This window comes from Centrocercus urophasianus, unplaced genomic scaffold (genome assembly GCF_019232065.1).
Source record: "Centrocercus urophasianus isolate 14NV4802_14NV808 unplaced genomic scaffold, USGS_Curo_1.0 seq_73, whole genome shotgun sequence".
In the NCBI taxonomy this organism is placed as follows: Eukaryota; Metazoa; Chordata; class Aves; order Galliformes; family Phasianidae; genus Centrocercus; species Centrocercus urophasianus.
Window position 1 is genome coordinate 12,215,717 of NW_024885344.1, and position 17,777 is coordinate 12,233,493.

Here is a 17,777-nt window from a genome sequence, read left to right on the forward strand (position 1 = left end):
ACAGAGCCCGCTGTACTATTTCTGAATCACTCATCCCCAGTGTAACTTCTTGCTAGAACACTCAGCGTAAAGATTTTATTTCCAAGCAAGTCAACATAGCCCCAAACAGTTTTCTGTCCAGCTCAGACTAAGCTAAGAACATCAGCTGTTCTGCTTTTCTTAGATACCTCTGGGCTCTTGTTTATTGCATTATAGATAAACAGAGCTACTTTCAGAGCTGATTTTTTTTTTTTAAATTTGCCTTTAAGTCCAGAATTCAGTGATTATAATCAACTTATTTTAAGAGAATCAGTACTAGAGGAGAATATTGCTTTTTGCTTAGTCAGTCACTGATTCTCCCCTCCCTCCCCTATTGTGCTGTGAGGCAACTCAGCCTTATCTCTTGAGCCTGTTGTAAACTATTCTGACTAAAAATACATTGCACAGTGTGGCTTCTGGAATAATGGAAAGATTTGAAAGCAACATTGTGATAAAGTGTATTTTTTCTTTCAGTATAATAGTTTGTATTACTCAGAAAGACTGAAATTTTAGATTAACATGAAACCTTAGTACCTTTCTATCAGTACCAAAAAATAAATCACCTACTTAGGAAATACTGTGAGAAGAATCACATCTGCTCTGCTTCCCTTAACGTTTCACTACTGCAACTCTTGAACTAGTTGAGATTGCTATTTCAACAACAGCTTTAAGCAGCCTCAGAAGGCACCAACTTCAACACATAGCTTTCACAATACCAATGGATAAATACAACTAAATACCCACATCTTGATAGACGAGGTATAAGCTTACTTTCCTGCCCTCTCCAAACAGAGTAGTAGCTTCTGATCTCCCCATTCATGATTCAAGAGTTGCTTGGAAGTACACTGTGTTATCCCTATGCTCATACAAGCAGCAGTTGTACATCTTTCCTGCATCATGTGCTACTGACCTAAAACACGTTTTATAGTATTTACTTAAACCCATAGGATTCTGTCTGGGCTTGATGTTGTTAAAGGAGCGAGTTTTCTACTAGCCACAGCATACTACCACAGCAGTGAAACATTTCAGCATTAGTACCTTAACTATCAGACATATTGAAACAGCTCTATTTGTAAGTAGGCTATTCAGTGGCCAAGGTTACAGTACAAGATCCATGGCCACAGGTTCATAACACTTTCCACCTACGCAGTAGCATAGAACAGTAGATAACCTCTTATCTACTATCTGCTAACACCAGTTGCTGTGATTTCTTGGTAGTTACCCTTGTGTTTACATAATCTCCAAGACAGCTAACATAATGGTAGTGATGCTGAAGTAGCTGTATTACAGCATGACTGAAATAATGATCTCATTACACACAGTAATGAAACTATATTTTATTATAAGCAAAAACAGCTTTTATCACCAAGAAAACAGGACCTTTACACTTTTCAAAGAGCTACTCACGTAGCAACTGCTATACTTAGAAATCAATTGTACTTCCAATTAGAAAGAAGCACAGAGCATAACAAAAAACCAAAACCCAGAAGTCATTAGAAAATATCCGACCTCAACTTAATTAAGCAAAGCCTGTCATATTCTGGTCCTTCCTGACAATAGTCACTGCTCCAGTTCACAGTACTCCAAAATAAAAGTGACTGGTAGTTCAACCTTTCTCAGTGTTTTCTGCATACCAATGTCACCAAAGACTGCTCTACCACAGTCCACACACAGTATGCTCCTCAGAAACTCTAGCATTTCCTTCTTCCAAAAGAAACAAACAAACAACAAAAACAAAAAACAGTCATTGGGTAGATACACTGTGTCTTTGTGAGGTGAAGGGAGGGAAAAAGCAGAGAGGCTGATGCAGTGAGAACACTATATAGAAAACTCATAGGCAACAGCAGAAGCGTATCTGAGAAGTCTGGAGAAGAGCAAGAAACCATCTTCAGTACTCTGCATTAAAAGGGTACTCCTTATGATTTTGGGACCTAAAAGAAATCAAAGAGGAAAGATTAGGCTAATGGCTGAAAGTTGCAGCTGTAACCACTGCAAAGAACCATCAGAGCAGCAGATGAACTTATTAAAGCAGAGTTAATTTGTTGCAGCTTTCTGTTTTCCACAGAGATGGGTTGCATTTGTAAACAGAGACTCTTCCCGGCTCTGAGCACACCAGGCTGCATTTAATATTCCAACATGCTGGGGGATCTAAGCACTCTACGTAAGTTTACTGTTTACTACCTGGAAGACTCTCTGCAACATGACAGTTGTTTAATATATGAACCAAACTATGATGTGCCAAAATGTGTAAACAACATTTGAGTGTGAAAAAATTGTTTTAAAGGATGAACTCCCTGGAAATTGAGCTTGAATATCCTGGATTTTAGCAAGGTTTAGAACATGGAATTATAATCACACCATCACAGAGAAACATCAAGGTTGGAAAAGACCTTCACGATCATCCAGTCCAACCATGCACCTATCACCAATAGCTCTCACTAAACCACGTCCCTCAACACAAAATCCAAACATTCCTCAAACACCTCGAGGGTCAGTGACTCCACCACCTCTCTGGCAGCCCATTCCACTGCCTGACCGCTCTTTCAGCAGTATTTCCTAATGTCCAGCCTAAATCTCCCCTGGCGCAGCTGGAAGCCATTCCCTCCAGTCCTATCACCAGTTACACAACAGAAAAGGCTGACCCCCAGCTCACTACAACTCCCTTCAGGTTGTTATGGAGAGCAATGAGGTCTCCTCTGAGCCTCCTCTTCTAGACTGAACAACCCCAGCTCCCTCAGCCGCTCCTCACAAGCCCTGTGTTCCAGACCCCTCACCAGCTTTGTTGCCCTTCTCTGAAGCCGCTTCAGGGTCTCAATGTCTTTCTTCCAGCGAAGGGCCCAAAACTGCACACAGGATTTGAGGTGTAGCCTCACCAGAGCCAACTCTCACTTCCATGTTCATGCTGTATCACTGTTTCTGATGCAAGCCAGGATGCCATTGGCCTTCTTGGCCACCTGGGCACACTGCTGGCTCATGTTCAGCCAAGCATCAATCAATATCCCCAGGTCCATTTCCTCTACACAGTCTTCAGGCCACTCCGCCCCAAGTCTGTACAGTTGCTTGGGGTTGTTGTGGCTAAAGTGCAGGACCCAGCATTTGGTTTTGTTGAATCTCATCCCATTGGCTTCAGCCCAGCCTGTCCAGGCCTCTCTGTATGGCCTCACTACCCCCAGGCAGATCAACACTTCCAGTCAACTTGGTGTCATCTGCACTCTTACTGAGCATTCACTCAGTGCCCTCATCCAGGTCATCAATAAAAATACTGAAGAGGACAGGCCCCAGCACCGACCCCTGGGGAACAACCACTCGTGACCAGTCGCCAGCTGGATTTAGCTCCATTCACCATCACTCTCTGGGCCCAGCCCTCCAGCCAGCTCCTTACCCAGCCAACAGTGTACCTGCCCAAGCCCGCGAGCTGCCAGCTTCTGCAGGAGAATGCTGTGGGAGACAGTGTCAGAGGCTTTGCTGAAGCCTAGGTAGACCACATCAACAGCCTTTCCCTCATCCACCAGACGGGTCACTAGATCATAGAAGGAGATCAGATTGGTCGAGCAGGACCTGCCCTTTGTGAATCCATGCTGACTAGGCTTGATCCCCCAGTTGTCCTGCATATGCTGCCTGATTTCCCTCAAGACAATCTGCTCCATAACCTTCCCTGGCACCAAGGTCAGGCTAACAGGCCCGTAAATAACATTAAATAACATGAGAAAGTAATAGCATGAAAATGCTGGCACTTACATGCTCATTGCACAAGCTCTCCAGTTTCTATTAAAGCTGAGGATAGTTGCCATCTCTTCTTTAGTCAGCTCAAAGTCAAACACCTAACAAGAAAAACAGGTGGAAATCACCTCTTTGGACAAATCAGAGATTGTAGGCAAGATGCACAAAATTAAAAACCAAGCTCACATTAGAGGTAAGCTGGTTAGAAATAATGCCTGCTTCCTTCATAAAGGAAAGAAAAGGAAATCCAGAGATGCCTTTTTTCAAGACTTGAGTGGTGGAATAAAAGCCAGACGGTGAGGTTGACATGCCAGCTGTTCCAAAAACTTTGGTGAGCACTTCAGCATCACAAAATTCTTCCACCCTCTTTTTGCTGAAGATGCATCTTCTGATCCCATTCCAAAGAACAACCACAAGGCTTCCATATTCCACTTAATCCAGCTAAGTGTATTGCTGAATTCTAATGACCACTTTCTGTCAAGAATCACTTAAAGCAACACTATTTATGAACACAAGGGCTTAAGGGTTTGCAACCTGCAGAATAGGAGACACCACATAAGGTGATGACTTTCAGCAGTTATCTTCGCAACAGTGCTCATCTCTTCTCCAACTGCAGCCCTCAGTAGAAGTAAACAGGGAAAAAAGCCCTGTGCTCTTGCCTAAGGGGGACTTGGGAAGGCTCAGAGGGGATCCCTGTTTGCTCTGCAGGGAGAAGCGATGCCAGGTCACTCGTAATTACTAACCTTGGAGTTCTCCACAATGCGCTGTGGTGTGACAGACTTGGGGATCACAATCACATTTCTCTGGATGTGGAACCGAATGAGAACCTGCAGGAGCGTATCACTGAGTCAGAGAACTGCTCTTATTCTGTGAAATGCAAAACCTATCCCAATAGCCATCTGCTGTTAACTGTACAATGAGCTGGACTAACCAATCACAGCACAGTTACATTTCACATCACACCTGCACTCCAAGCAGAACTTCAAGTATAAAGAGTGGAGTTTTCCTCCTTTTCCATACTGTTTGTGGTACAGACAGCTTCTAGGCTTTTAGCATTCTATATAAGTGTTTATTTCTCTGCAAGAACTTGAGATGGGTAAACCGAAACATCTGAAGGTGGGTCAAGAAAGCATTTCTTACTGATGGTTCATTGAACTTTTTGAGAATACATTGCAGACTATGCAATAAACAAGCTGCATGGCTACTTTGCGTGACTGCAGCAGCTCAAAGGCAGTTGAAAAACCAGGCTGTCCTTTACACCTTTTGTGTTGCTATTATTTAGAACAATTAATGACACAAACCGTGTTACAGGAAGCTGTACCCGCCATCCAGCTCCCACATACCTGTGCTGCTGTTTTGTTGTGCTTGGCTGCAATCTCTTTAATCTTAGGGTCATCCAGAAGTGAGGGATCCTCCGGCTTAGCCCTACACAAAGAACAGAAGATCAATGGCAAGAAATCCACACAGGAAGAGCCAGCCTACCAACAGATATCTGTATCATGATGAATGATCAATGGAACAACTTGTAATCTCAAGGCTGTTAGCATAACCCATCCAACTCCCTTGCAAACTGGTCTTACCATGGCCTGTCAGGAGAGCCAAGGGGACTGTATGCTGTCACAGCAATCCCTTTGGATTGACAGTAGTTGATCAGTTTCTCCTGGGTCAGGTATGGATGGCATTCAACCTGGAAACACAAGAGTGCAGAGAACGATAGCAGCAGAACTACTTCCATGTTTCATTTATTGATTTTTAATCCAAAGGAAGTTTGTTTTGGTCCTAATTTATAGCCTATGAGATATGATGCAGCATTGCTTTTCTGTATGCCCCCCCCCGTCCTTTCTGCTCTTTATAGCAGGTCTCCTCACAAGTGCAGGGTTCCAAGGACAGCAATACTTAAAACTTCCTTGATCTATACTGTCCCTAATGTACAGGACTGTATTTATAATTGCTTAAGTAGAACAGTCTGATGAGATGTACATACAAACAGCTGTAAAGTCACAAGAATAGGAAAGTTATTATATGGTACAGTCATAGCATATAACTGTGTACTATATAACAGCACAAAGTTCTCCCTACTTACGTTGTAAAGTCATTATGCTTTTATACCTACTGCACTAGCCTCAATACTGGTATTGTTTAATTCCCTTTTTATCAGCTTCACATCAATACTCATGCCAAGTACTTCCAGCCTGCAAATATTAATTGCTGGAGTGGCTGTTAATTGCTCCAGATATGAGAACTGCAAACTGTTTTCCATTACAGAATTACTAAAAATGCATGTGTGCTTACCATTGGTTTCCAGGAGGCTATCGATATAACACAATACAGAGTCCTTAACAACAGGTCTGTATTTATTCCTGCAGGTAACTGATATGCAGTATAAAACAGCCATTATGCAAGTTGTCTGGAGGCTTTTTGGTACTTTTCATAGATGGATTTGTGGAATAGCCACATACCAGACAGCACTATACCTTTAGCAGGCTAAAAAGAACCTTCTGACTACTCTGTCATTCAAGCCTTCAAGGTAGCTGCTGTTCTGCTTCAGAAAGGAGTCCCTGGAAACTTGTGCTACCAGAAGGCAGAGCAACAGTGCAAGTCATGGGATCAGATTGCAGCCTTGAGTGCTTTATTTATGGTTCTGGCTGCTTGCTACCATGAGAAGCCTTCTCTTTTGAGGCATGTTGGAATATTAAATGCAACAGGATGTTAACTCAGTTCCCAGGGTAAATTATGCATACTAATGTTGCTTCAGCAGCTGCTCAGAGTAACAGCAATTAGACAAATAGAGGATGTTCTCCACTACACAACACAAAGAATTTGGAGCACGAGGCAAAGTCATTCCTACGTGCAAGACTGAGCTGCATTACATATGTGGCACCCAGACCATGGTGAAAAGCCTCTGATGTACTTTTAGAATACTTAAGAGACCTCAACCCCCCACTGTGACAGTGCTAAATTACTAAAGAGTCAGTTTTCCTTCAGGAACTAGCCACCACTATTATATCTACCTTGCCAAATTAATATCTCACCATGAATGAAACCAATACGCATACTAATTGCATTCATAATTAAGAACAGGAACCTCAATACACGGAAGTGCTGGACTATACATGGGATGCTGATAGAGAAACGTTTCCAAGGAGCACTATAATCCTACATTAAGCCAACTGGAGAGAGTTAATAACAGACAAACTCCTAAGCTTGCAAGCATTCCTGAAGTGCTAGGTTTGGAAGGACAGAGACCAAGACCTATTGCTCCGAGTTTAACTTGATTATAGTAATCAGAAAGCTTAAGTAAACTTGTAGTGTGTCATAAGGTCAGCATCCTCTACAGAAATAGAGGGCTAATCATTAACTACAGTGAAAGCTTTCTTGGCAGCGAGAGGTGGTAGGAGCTGAAAGATATAATAAGACCTCTAAGTATTCTGAAAGTCAAGATTATGAAAGTACTCTGCGCAAATCAGAGATCCCACACTTGTGAAAGGGTTTGACATTGAATAGAATTCTAGAGAATGCTCCCTCCTCATAGGCTTTCCAAAAAAAAAAAAAAATAAAAAAAATCCTTTTTAAGTACATATGCTCAAACTACCACAGTAAATAACAAGCTCCTCTAATCCAGTCCCAGGAACAGATGGCAGTCCTTCAAGTACCATGGCAATTTATGACAGGCCTAGGTAGATTTCACAGGAAATTGTCCTCTTCAGCAACTTGTGAAAGGCAGTAACCTGTCAGTTCTTAGGCAATTCAAACTGAGGGGGGAATACAGGAGCAGACAAAATACTCAAGGCTTGGTTGTCACTTCAGAAGGACCTACTCACACAGCAGGACAGAGGTTAACAAACCTTATGAAACTCAAGACGCAAAGCACTGCACCCTGGAAGGAATAGCTCCAAGCAGTGACACAGGCTGGAGCCTGGATGCATAGAGAGCAACTCTGCTAGAAAGCAGCTGGGAGCTCAACTGAACATTAGCCAGTAGCAATTTGTCAGCAGGAACACAGACAGCAAGTCACAGGAACTGATCATCCCCCTCGACTCAAAGGGTAATCAGACCACCTTTAGAATACAGCATCCAATCTCCCCCGCTCCAGTTCTTTAAGCAGAAGATTGACAGACTGGCATCACAGCAGGGGGACACCAGGATAGCCAAGGAATGCAGCACGGACTGTACCAGGGTAGGCTGAGGGCATCAGGCTTGTTCAGCCTGAGGAAGGGAAGGTCCCAGGGCTTCTAGCAATAGCTTTCCAACAAAGAAGGTCATCAAAAGCAAAGCCAAGCTCTTCAGTAGCCATGGTGGAAGGACAACAGACAGCAGGCATAAGCTGAAACAAGATAGGTTGGGACTGGAAATGCTAGAAAGGAGCCAGGCAGCAGAACACTGCACAGAGACTGTTTGTGAAGAAATCTGTAGAGCATACTTCCATTCAGTTCCTCAGTTTTAAGTCATCAATTGCAGGAACTGACCTCTCTATAGAGGAACAAAACCAAAAACATAACAACCACCTTGTTCTCTACCAAGCTCTTGTATGCACACACTTTTGTCATCTGAAAGGCAGTTTTGAGGCTCATCTGACTTCCCTCTCTGCTCCAAAACAAAGACATGCTGGAGAGGCCCCGTGCCAGATTTCCAATCAGTAGTGCAAAAACTCCAGCCTTATCCTACAAGATGATCTCAGCGATCACTGAAGGGGGAGAAACCCCAAACAAATCCAATTAAACCTGGAACATTTACCTGCGGGTCACTTGTCTTACCTGGTTGTTTGCAGGCTTGTATTTCAGTCCTGGCTTGTTCAAGATCCTCTCTATCTGCTCATGGTTGAAGTTGGAAATCCCAACAGCTTTTGCCAGACCAGCATCCACCAGCTCTTCCATGGCCTAATGGCAAGAAGAGCCAAGTCAGCACCCAGTATGCATAACAGGGTCTGAAGACAACATTCTTTCTGACTTGGCTTACTTCCTTCATGAAAAGCACAGTGTTTAGATTTGCACATCTCATGTCTGAGGGATAAATAGAGCACTGGAATATTTATACCACACCTCCCATCTCACCAAAACCCAAAGATGCATTCTTTAAGGGTGCATATGCTCATACTAAGTTGAAGTGGAAAGCAGCACTTAACAGTGCACCATGCTACCAGTGAGCCCCTCCAAGTAGCTCTGCAAACATGAAACAGTTTGGAGTTTAAAGTTAATGATGACATGGAGGAGGCTGCTGAGGACGGAAGGCTCAACTGTCACTGTGACTAAACTCACCTCCCATGTTTGTAGAAGATCCGTGTTGCCAGGTATTGACATGCCTTTGTCATCTGCAGGAAACAGGTCCTCTCCTGCCTGTCAGAGAGAAAGATGATGGAAACATTCCCTGCTAGGAATATTAACCGCAGCTGAAGACCATATCACAAACTGAATGCTACTTCTCTCTGTGCTTATTAGACAGTAAGCACATCAGCTTACATTCTTCAGTCTTATTTTGTTTTCACGTGGGTTTGTGGCATTTTTGCCAGAAACCATCCAAAGAAGGGCTGGTCCTCCACTGCACAGCAATGTCCTGTGGCTCACCCAAATACATATAAAAAAAGCTATACTGCACCTGTAGAATCAATGAGTTTTCAAGTCTACTTTCTGTATTACAAAAGTGCACAGTTTTTATGCGAGCATAACGGAGTGTTTTCTTGAAATATTTAACAAGGATCTACCTAGGATCTGTTTTTTCCCCACAGTCTTTCCATAAGGACCCAATATGCTGGCAGGTCTTTCACGAGGAAGCTTGTTAATTAAACTGCTGGCAAACGGAATGTTGAAGCCTCCTGCGCACCAGTTTGGACAAGATGCTTAAGTATGAGCTTGGTTCAGAACCAGGCGCTTTCTCTTGAATACCACAACACATTTTCACTTTGACAGCACTGCCCAATAAAAGTCATTTCAAAGATGCATGCTTCAAAAAGCAATTTGTGTCTCAGAAGCAACAGTTAATATGGAGATTTTTATTACGCCATAACAGATTAAGCTTAAAATTTTCAGACAGAGACATCAATTGCTTCCTATGTAGAAAGTAAAAGTAGGGAATTAAAGAGCCTCACTTTTGAAGATACAAGCTCTGTAGAACACTAAGGCTCCTACAGCAAAAGTCAGCTCCACCTCTATTATGCTAACAGCTCACTTATGAAAGAGAAAAATAGAAGCATTTTCTCTTGCTCTGCAAACCTGTAACAAGCAGGGGAAAGAATTTCTGTCAGATGGCAAATTACAGCCCTCTCACTAACAAAGGGGGCTGTAATTTCATCAACCAAATCTTTGCCACTTGAACATATTTTTGATTTGTAGAAGACAACTGTCAAGTTATACTGCCTTCATTTTGATTGTTATCCATGACTGCAGTAGGGAAGACTGCTTCTAATTTTAAGTTTATCTGCTGTATAATCAAAACAGTAGAGGATGCTGTGCAAGCAAGATTCTTAGGGGTACAAACCAACTGAGCAGTTACCGAGCTGTGAAACTGTAAGCTCTTCAAAACTGCCAGGTGCAACAAACAATGCCACAGGCACTGCTCCTACCATACCTTAAATCCAACAGGCCAGTGGATGAGGTAGAGATCCAGATAATCCAGTTTCAGGCTGGCAAGAGTCTTCTGGCAGGCTCCTTTCACCAAAGATTTTTCATGAAATGTGCACCACAGCTGGAGACAAAAAGCCAAGCCACATCATGACCAGCTGGATTAAAGTTGTTGGAGCAATTCTGTCCTGCTTAAGAGAGAAGCCTCCTTTGGAAACTGATGACGAATTAGATTGTGTTATTGCTCTTCAAATGGGGCTTCCTCTGAGAGCTGCCGGCAAGAGGTAGCAGCACACAGGACTGGATGGGTTTATATCAGACAGCAGAAGTAGGCAGGAGGCATGAATTAAGACAGTTAACTACTACAAGGTCAGTTTCTGCATAAAACTAGGCAGCATAACTGCCTAGTAACAGTCAGGATAGTTTACAGTATCACCCATTCCACAAGGAAAAGCTCTTCCTAATTCTCAATGGAAAATAACATGAAGGAAGCAGCTATGATAGGAAGTTACAATAAAAAGCAGGTCCCCCACAGACTGTGCAGTACCAGATCCTCACCTTACTGACTACAAAGAGGTCCTCTCGCTTCACAACACCCTCCTTGATTTTCTTCTGGATCCCTTCCCCAACTTCATTCTCATTCTGGTACACGTAAGCACAATCAAAGTGGCGGTAGCCTGCATCAATTGCAGCCATCACTGCAGCTGTTACTTGCCCCGGTGGGGACTGAGGGGAAAAAAGGAAAGAAAGAAAGAAATGCCTAAAGAATGCTCATCAAAACATCCTGAAGATCTTTTCCCAGTAAGACAAAACCCAAGAAAGCCACCCCACCAAAAGCAACCCTCAACAAAAACAAGCAAAGCAAGAAGTAAGCAAACAAAGCAGTTCTCCCTGCAGCATTCTTCACTCCGAAAACGTCTCCAGCACAGGCTCCCATGCTCGGGGCCGGCCTCCAGCTGTTCAGCGTCACCCAGCTCCCGCTCAGGGCCCCACACAGCCGAACCCAGGCCTCCTCCCTTCCCCCCGCCGTCGCCAAAAGGAGCTGCCAGCCGGGAGGGCCTCGGCCCTACCAAGTCAAGTCAAGTCGAGTCGAGTCGAGCCGAGCCGAGCCCCGACGCCAGCCTCACCCGCCCGGCCAGTGCTGCCCCGCCCGCATTCATCGTCCCCAGCACAGGGCCGGGAGCGAGGCGCAGGGCCGCCCCACAGCCCACCAAAAGCGGCACAGCCTCGCTCCAAGAGCCGGCCTCAGCTCGCCCATTACCTTCCAGGTGCCGAGCCCCAGGATGGGCATCTTAGCCCCGGTGTTGAGCTGCACGTAGGTCGCCATGGCCTCACACACCGCTACGAGGGAGACGGCCCCCTCAGAAGCCTTTAACAGCCGCCGGGCCCCGCCCCGCCTTGGCTCGGCTCGGAGGCGGGGCTGGCTCTGTTCCCCCGGGGCTCGGGCTGGGATCTGCGACCGGCCGCAGGCTGAAGGCGGCGGTGTGTGCGGGACTGGAATTGGCGCTTCGCTGCTTCCACCTGGGGGGAGGGCTGGTGCTCAGGAGGAGTCCAGGATAAGAAAAAAAACCAAAAAGCAGTTAAAGAGCAACTGCGGTTTTGTTCTGGATGTTGGGCGTGTTTATTTATTTACTTTCAAAACGCGTTTCTAAAGCTGCCGGCGAGGAACAGTGCGCGGTTTCTTAAAATTATTTATTTATTTTTTTTCGGGGCGGTGGCGCTGATCTGACAACCACGAGGCCTCGCTGTGTTGAGGGAGGTGCTGGAGGCATAAAGCGTGCCGTTGTACTGACCTGCACGAGGTGGGCCGCACCGCGACTCAGGAGCGGGTGACGGAACGCGGCAGGGCAGCGAGCACAGCCTCGGTGGAGGTTGCAGCGCAGTGGAAAAAACCCGCCTCGTGCGTGGGGCTGCCGCTGCTCGCTGGCGCGTGGAGCGCAGCTCGGCATTTTTTTGCTCCATTTAACTAAGGGTGAGCTAAGGCAATTGGTTTTCCTCTTTAATGTCCCTCCTGGTTTGTGTCAGCGCTGTCAGCCGTTCCCGGCAGGATGTGATGTTTTTTCCCTTGGATCGCAGGGTGCTTATGTAACTGCGTGCTTATCATTCACCGTTCGGTTTGTTTTTTCCCTGGTGGTTTCTGGAAGGAGGGATGTTGTCTCTCACGAGACTTCACGCAGAGGTTCTGCATTTTGCTTTGCTCTTGGTTCACCTGATGGGCAGCTCTGCCCCAGCCTGGCTGCTGGGGCTGCTTTTCCCCAAGGCTGTATGTCACATAGTAGTGAGGCCTTGGGGAAGAAGAAGAGCAGCCCTGTGTCACGGGCAAATCTTGCAGGCTGTCCTTGGTGATGTGCTGGTTGTTTTTGCACAGAGAGCACTGCAGATGTGGGGCTGTGTGTGGGAGGAAGGGTTTTATTTTCTTCTGCTCTGTGCACGAGGTTTCTCACTGAAACAGCACTGAAACAGGATATGTAGTATCACGAGTTTCTCAGTCTGTTTTGCTAACTTTGCATTTAGCGATAGTAATTTCACCACAGATGGTGACTTCAGAGAACAGCAGTGTTTGGTATCTGTAAAGATCTGGGCCCAAAGTAACTGGAGTTACGGGTCACAAGCACTGACCAAAGAAAAAGGAAGGGGGTGGCAGGGTCATGAGGTACAACCCCCTCAGCTGGTAAGGGTCTGCAGCTGTGTGTGTTGGTGATACAAACACAGCTGAAGCCAGTGTTCTGAGGTGACAGCATGTAGGCAGCAGGCTGGAATCACAGCATAAGTGAACTCACTGATAGCAGTGGGAACTTCTTCCTTGCTTGGAGCCTCTGCAGTGTTTATCTTGTGAGGTGGTTCGTTTCAGCTCTGGGTGTTGTTAAGATGGGCTGTAGATCTGTGGGTCTCAGCCGAACCTAGCTGTACAAGAGCTTGGCCTCTGTCTTGCAATGAGTTAACTCTGAGCCAGGAGCAATTTGCGGTTGCTTTGTAGTTTGCTCAGAATTAATGAGGCTTTTTGTCTTCACCTGTTAACCCTAGGTGCTGCATGTGGTTGAAAGAGATGTGGGTGACCAGCCAAATGCTGAGGAAATGCTGTGGGCACAGGGTAGAACAAGACTGTGAGTTGCCCTGGGCTGCTCAGAACCAGTTCAGCCCAGCTCTAAAACCTTTGAGGTGCTGGAGCTCTGGCCAGCAGGATGGTGTGATGTGACCTGCCATATCGTGACTTGATACAGATATCCTCACACACTGGAGGAGGGGACTCACAGCAGCCTGGTTGTGCTGGAACAGGGGTGCTAAGGCATAGCATGACAGATGGGTGATGGATTGAAGGCCTTGGACAACTATCCTCCAGCCTGAGTTGACCTCACCTCGTGAGAGGGACCGTGATGTAGCTCATACTGCATGTTGAGGAAGCAGAGACTTAGGGCAGGAGAGTGTAGGTGCTTGGCTGAGAGGATGGGGAAGGGGAATGAAAGCTACGTACTGAGCATTTGTGCTTTTCCTTTGGTATTCTTTCCCACACTCCTTAGTACTGGAATCAGTAATCAGAAGCTTGTATACAATTGGCAATAAGTGAGTTTAAGATTTCCCTGAGATAAGACTGTTCTGCTAGGGATGCTTGTTGTTAGAAAGCATGTGCAACTCTCAGTTCTGCTGTCTCCCAGACAGGAGAGACTCCAGGGCTCTGGAGGGAGCCACAATTTCGGTCTGAGAATACAGGGTGGTGTGTGAAGGTGGTCAGAGATTAAGTACAAATGGTGTGCAAAGTCAGACAAAGGAGGGACCTGGGGACACCACAGGCACAACAGACTGTGCATAAGGCCATGGAGTGACCAACTCAGAACAGGACTCCAACACCCTGGGGGAGAAATAGGTCTTGTGCTGACGTAAAAGCAAAGCTCTTTCAGGCACAACCAGCTGCAATCATTATGTAGACCTGTGGAGAGGAGAGTGCATGTGTGTGCCCAGCGTGAGTGCACTCTCAGCAGCTCTTTGCTCACAGTGAAATTACAGAACTGCTGGACTCTGGCAGCTGTGGCTGTGCTGGTGTTGGAAATATACCATCCTGATAAATTATTTGGATCTCTGATCAAGCAGATTTTATTCACAATTGCAATGGTGGGCCTTCTGCAAGCAGGAGAGTGTGCAGAAAACAGTGTTTCACCTTTTATGCCCTGTTATGCGGCGCTTATCTCTTTCTCCCCTGGTTCCTCATTGGCTGAGTACTTCAGGTTTGCAGTCTTCCTGGTGCTCGACTACACATACTGGCTAACCATAATTTTTTGCTAGCTAGGCATCTGTCACTAATTAGTTAACTTCTCACACTTGCTCATTCAACACTTGGTCATTGTTTCTGGACATCTGCTTGTCCTTGCATAGAGATAAGCTTAGAAGGAGGATAGGGGGGAGTACCTTGATGCTTGCCTGTTGCATTCCAACCTACCCACAGAGCAAGGCAATCCAGCCTTGTGTAGAGGCCCTGGCTTCTTCAGTGTTTGCTAAGTCTGTTTTTCTTTTGCTGAGGGTCCTTTATCCAAACAGAATAGCCCTACAATCCGCTTTCTAGTCCATCATACTATACCTATACAATTTGGAACATCTAAAAACTATTGCAGTTTTGCAAGCAAGAATTAATCACATAATTCAGCAACTATATTTCTAAAGCATGTTACTACCATATATGCTATTTCTACTTTTTCACATCAGCTTTTTCTAAGGAGCAGTTGCAAAATGCAAATAGATTGTGCTCTACTTCTTCAGATCAGTTCCCCCTTCTTATTATCTAATGCAGAAACAACATTCCATTCCTGCACTGGGAAGCTGGTGCACCTGGGGTATGGCTTTTGCTATGGGAGAAGAGAGCAGAACTCTGAGCAGTTAGGACTCTGCTGCTTGCAAGCGCTGCCCTGCACAAGAGAGGAGTGCTATGGAATCTGCTAGCGAAGGGCCATGTGGAGCACTAATCCTGCTCATCCCACGGGTGAGATAGGCCTGCAGAAGGACTGGGAGGAAGAAAAAATAATTGCAGTTGTTTGGACCACTGGATTGTGTTGTCAAGTGAGGGGGAAAGGACCCTGAAAAACTGTGATGACTGAGGGTGTGGCTCAGAAGCTGTGAGGGCTGGGTGACACCCCTCTGGTGCTGCCTGATAAGTTGGAGGAGGGCAAGGACGTGTTTGTGCTGAGGGGTGCATGCCACACGGCGGTGTGAGGCTGGCAGCACGATGAAGGATGGTGCTGGGGTGCCGGTGCTGTGGCTGGGCTCCCAAGAGGATTGAAGTGCTCCATGTCCCACCTGTTGTGCTGGGATTTGTGGATGTTATGTAGGAAAAGGGAGCTGGTGGCGGAGTGGGACAGACAACTCATCGCAGACCTAGCACAGGGGCAGGGGCTGAGCTCAGTTAATGTTGTTACAGGATGGGGATGTATAGCTCACTGAAATAAAGAAGAGCGACAGCGGCCGTCTGCACGGACGCCGTGCTCCGAAGCCGAAGAGGCGGCGGGAGCGAGGCAGGCCGGGGCGGCTCCTGTGGAGAACAGCCGCCCTCTGCTGCCCGCGGCGGGAGCGCGCTCCTCACGGCGGCGGGCCGGAGAGCTGAAGGGCGGGGTGGCTCTGAACGGGGGGACGTGAGGGTAGAATTCCAGGATAGCAATCATCTGAAGCAGCTGCTGAAGGAACTGTATGCAGCAAGCACCACGATCACCAGTCGTGTTTTTACACCCGTAGGCATGTGGGCAAAAGCCCGATTGTCCTGCTGCTCATCATACATCCTTGTTTTCTGCATATGGAAAATATAAGAGAGGGATAAATGCGACATGAGAGGTGGGGGGAACGGATGCACAGCACAAACGAAAAGAGAGAGAACACCTTTTGGTGTTCAGTTCTGAAGTGGTGAAATCCTTGGTTGTCTCTCTTATCCTTAGGAATTTGATCTTTGCTTCATATTCCTCATAAGAGACTTTCATCCTCTTCAGCCTGTTGTGCTAGGTGCAATACAAAAGTGAGTACAAATCTGACTTTGTGTTTCAAAGTCTCTCCCTACTTCTTCCTCAGTAATTCCATACAAGGCCATGGACTTACTACAGCTCACAATTTGCTTTTCTAACAAATACCATGTCCTTCTTGCAAGCAAAAAACTCCAGGAACGACAATAATAGACAGTCCCCGAACATGTATCCTGTGACTTTGTAGCAGGACAGATGCATTAAGAAAGCTAGATAAATTGATACAAAGAACATTAGACCAAGCTCCAAATGAAGACACAATAAGACCATCTTCAGTATTCTGCACTATTCTGCGAGTTTTTCTCCTAGAAAGAGAGGAATTAATATCACATATCAAAATAATTTTTCAATATCAAACTGTATGGCATACTGGAAGGATCTGCCACTCCTTTTCCGTGAGAGTCTGGGAAAGTTGAGAGAGGATCCCTGCTTGCTCTGGAGGTTGTAGGATGCCAGGTCACTCGTAACACTCACTTCAAAGTTCTCCACAAAGTGCCGTGGCATGATAGAGTTTGTGCTCACAATCATATTTCCCTTGATCTGGAAGGTAAAGAGAACCTGCAGGAGACCGCTGAGTCTGTTGCTACAGGTCTCTTCTGAGGGATGGCTGCCCTCCAGTGGCTGTAGGGAAAAGCACGATGTGATTTTCTCGAAGGGAATTATCCTATGGGAATTAATAGCCATTACAAGCAGATGGCTCTGGAAAGGAAAAGTATGATGTGTGGTGTTTCAGTTGTGGAAATTTTAAAATAAATAAAAAGACAAATGGCATAGAACCAAAAGGCCATGCCTTACTCCCTTGTAAATTCTAATTCTTTCAGTATGCCCTGAATCCATTAACCCAAGGCATGTCACAACCAAAGACCCTCGAAATACTATGCTGCTGCAACACCTGCTAGCTCCATTAGTACTGCTCAATGACACACCTTCCTTTTCTGCATCCTCCTCCATCAGGGAAAGGCATTTCCAGGGAATGCTTTACCGTTACACAACATTAGTTAAATCAGGCCTATCCTAGTTGTGCTGTCAGCCTGAAGGGAGCATGACTCTTATGCCAGCTGAGTGTGTCAGGCTTTGGGCAGCAGCATCAGCACTTCAAAGTAGAGGGTGCAAGGTGGCACTGCTGTTCAGTATTAGTTAACACTGCCTTCCCTCTACATACAGCCTCTGTTAATCATAGAGAAATGCCAGCACAGGCTGCTAGCTAAATCAGTTGGTGCAGTAGTAGCACCATACAGCCTACAACTAGCAGCTTCCAGTTATGGTCTCCTGGTGCTTCTTGATATACAACCCATACTACGGTATGCCACATCTGGTGCTGCCATCTGTCCTGTTCCGTCAACTAAGGTGCATTGTACTTGGGTATTAAACACTTGAGCAAGATAAAAACCTTAGTACTCCCATGACATAGTTTAAAATGCACAGTTGTTTCAGATGATATTTTTTAAACGCAACAACAGTTTTTCCACATTAGACAAGAGCTTCCATGCCG

At 45.7% G+C, this 17,777-nt stretch overlaps 1 protein-coding gene across 1 annotated transcript; it reads right to left on the reverse strand.

Annotated features, from left to right (window-relative positions):
* Positions 1 to 1,340: 1,340 nt before the first annotated feature.
* LOC122170601 (aldo-keto reductase family 1 member B1-like) lies at positions 1,341 to 11,680 on the reverse strand. The gene is made up of 10 exons (XM_042837590.1): positions 11,554 to 11,680; positions 10,851 to 11,018; positions 10,300 to 10,416; positions 8,994 to 9,071; positions 8,493 to 8,615; positions 5,319 to 5,425; positions 5,082 to 5,163; positions 4,482 to 4,565; positions 3,757 to 3,839; positions 1,341 to 1,949 (listed from the first exon to the last, which is right to left on the reverse strand). The coding sequence occupies exons 1-10, from the start codon at positions 11,617 to 11,619 to the stop codon at positions 1,907 to 1,909; spliced, it is 951 nt and encodes a 316-aa protein (XP_042693524.1). The 5' UTR covers positions 11,620 to 11,680; the 3' UTR covers positions 1,341 to 1,906.
* Positions 11,681 to 17,777: the final 6,097 nt, after the last annotated feature.

Bases quoted from the DNA above. Each gene is read 5' to 3' on its own strand.
- LOC122170601 (XM_042837590.1), bottom strand. From the start codon at position 11,619: ATGGCGACCTACGTGCAGCTCAACACCGGGGCTAAGATGCCCATCCTG. The intron at 8,616-8,993 runs GTGAGTTTAGTC...TCTTGCCATTAG, and splicing joins ATCTTCTACAAACATGGGAG to GCCATGGAAGAGCTGGTGGA. The intron at 5,164-5,318 runs GTAAGACCAGTT...TTCTTTGTGTAG, and splicing joins GGCTCTCCTGACAGGCCATG to GGCTAAGCCGGAGGATCCCT.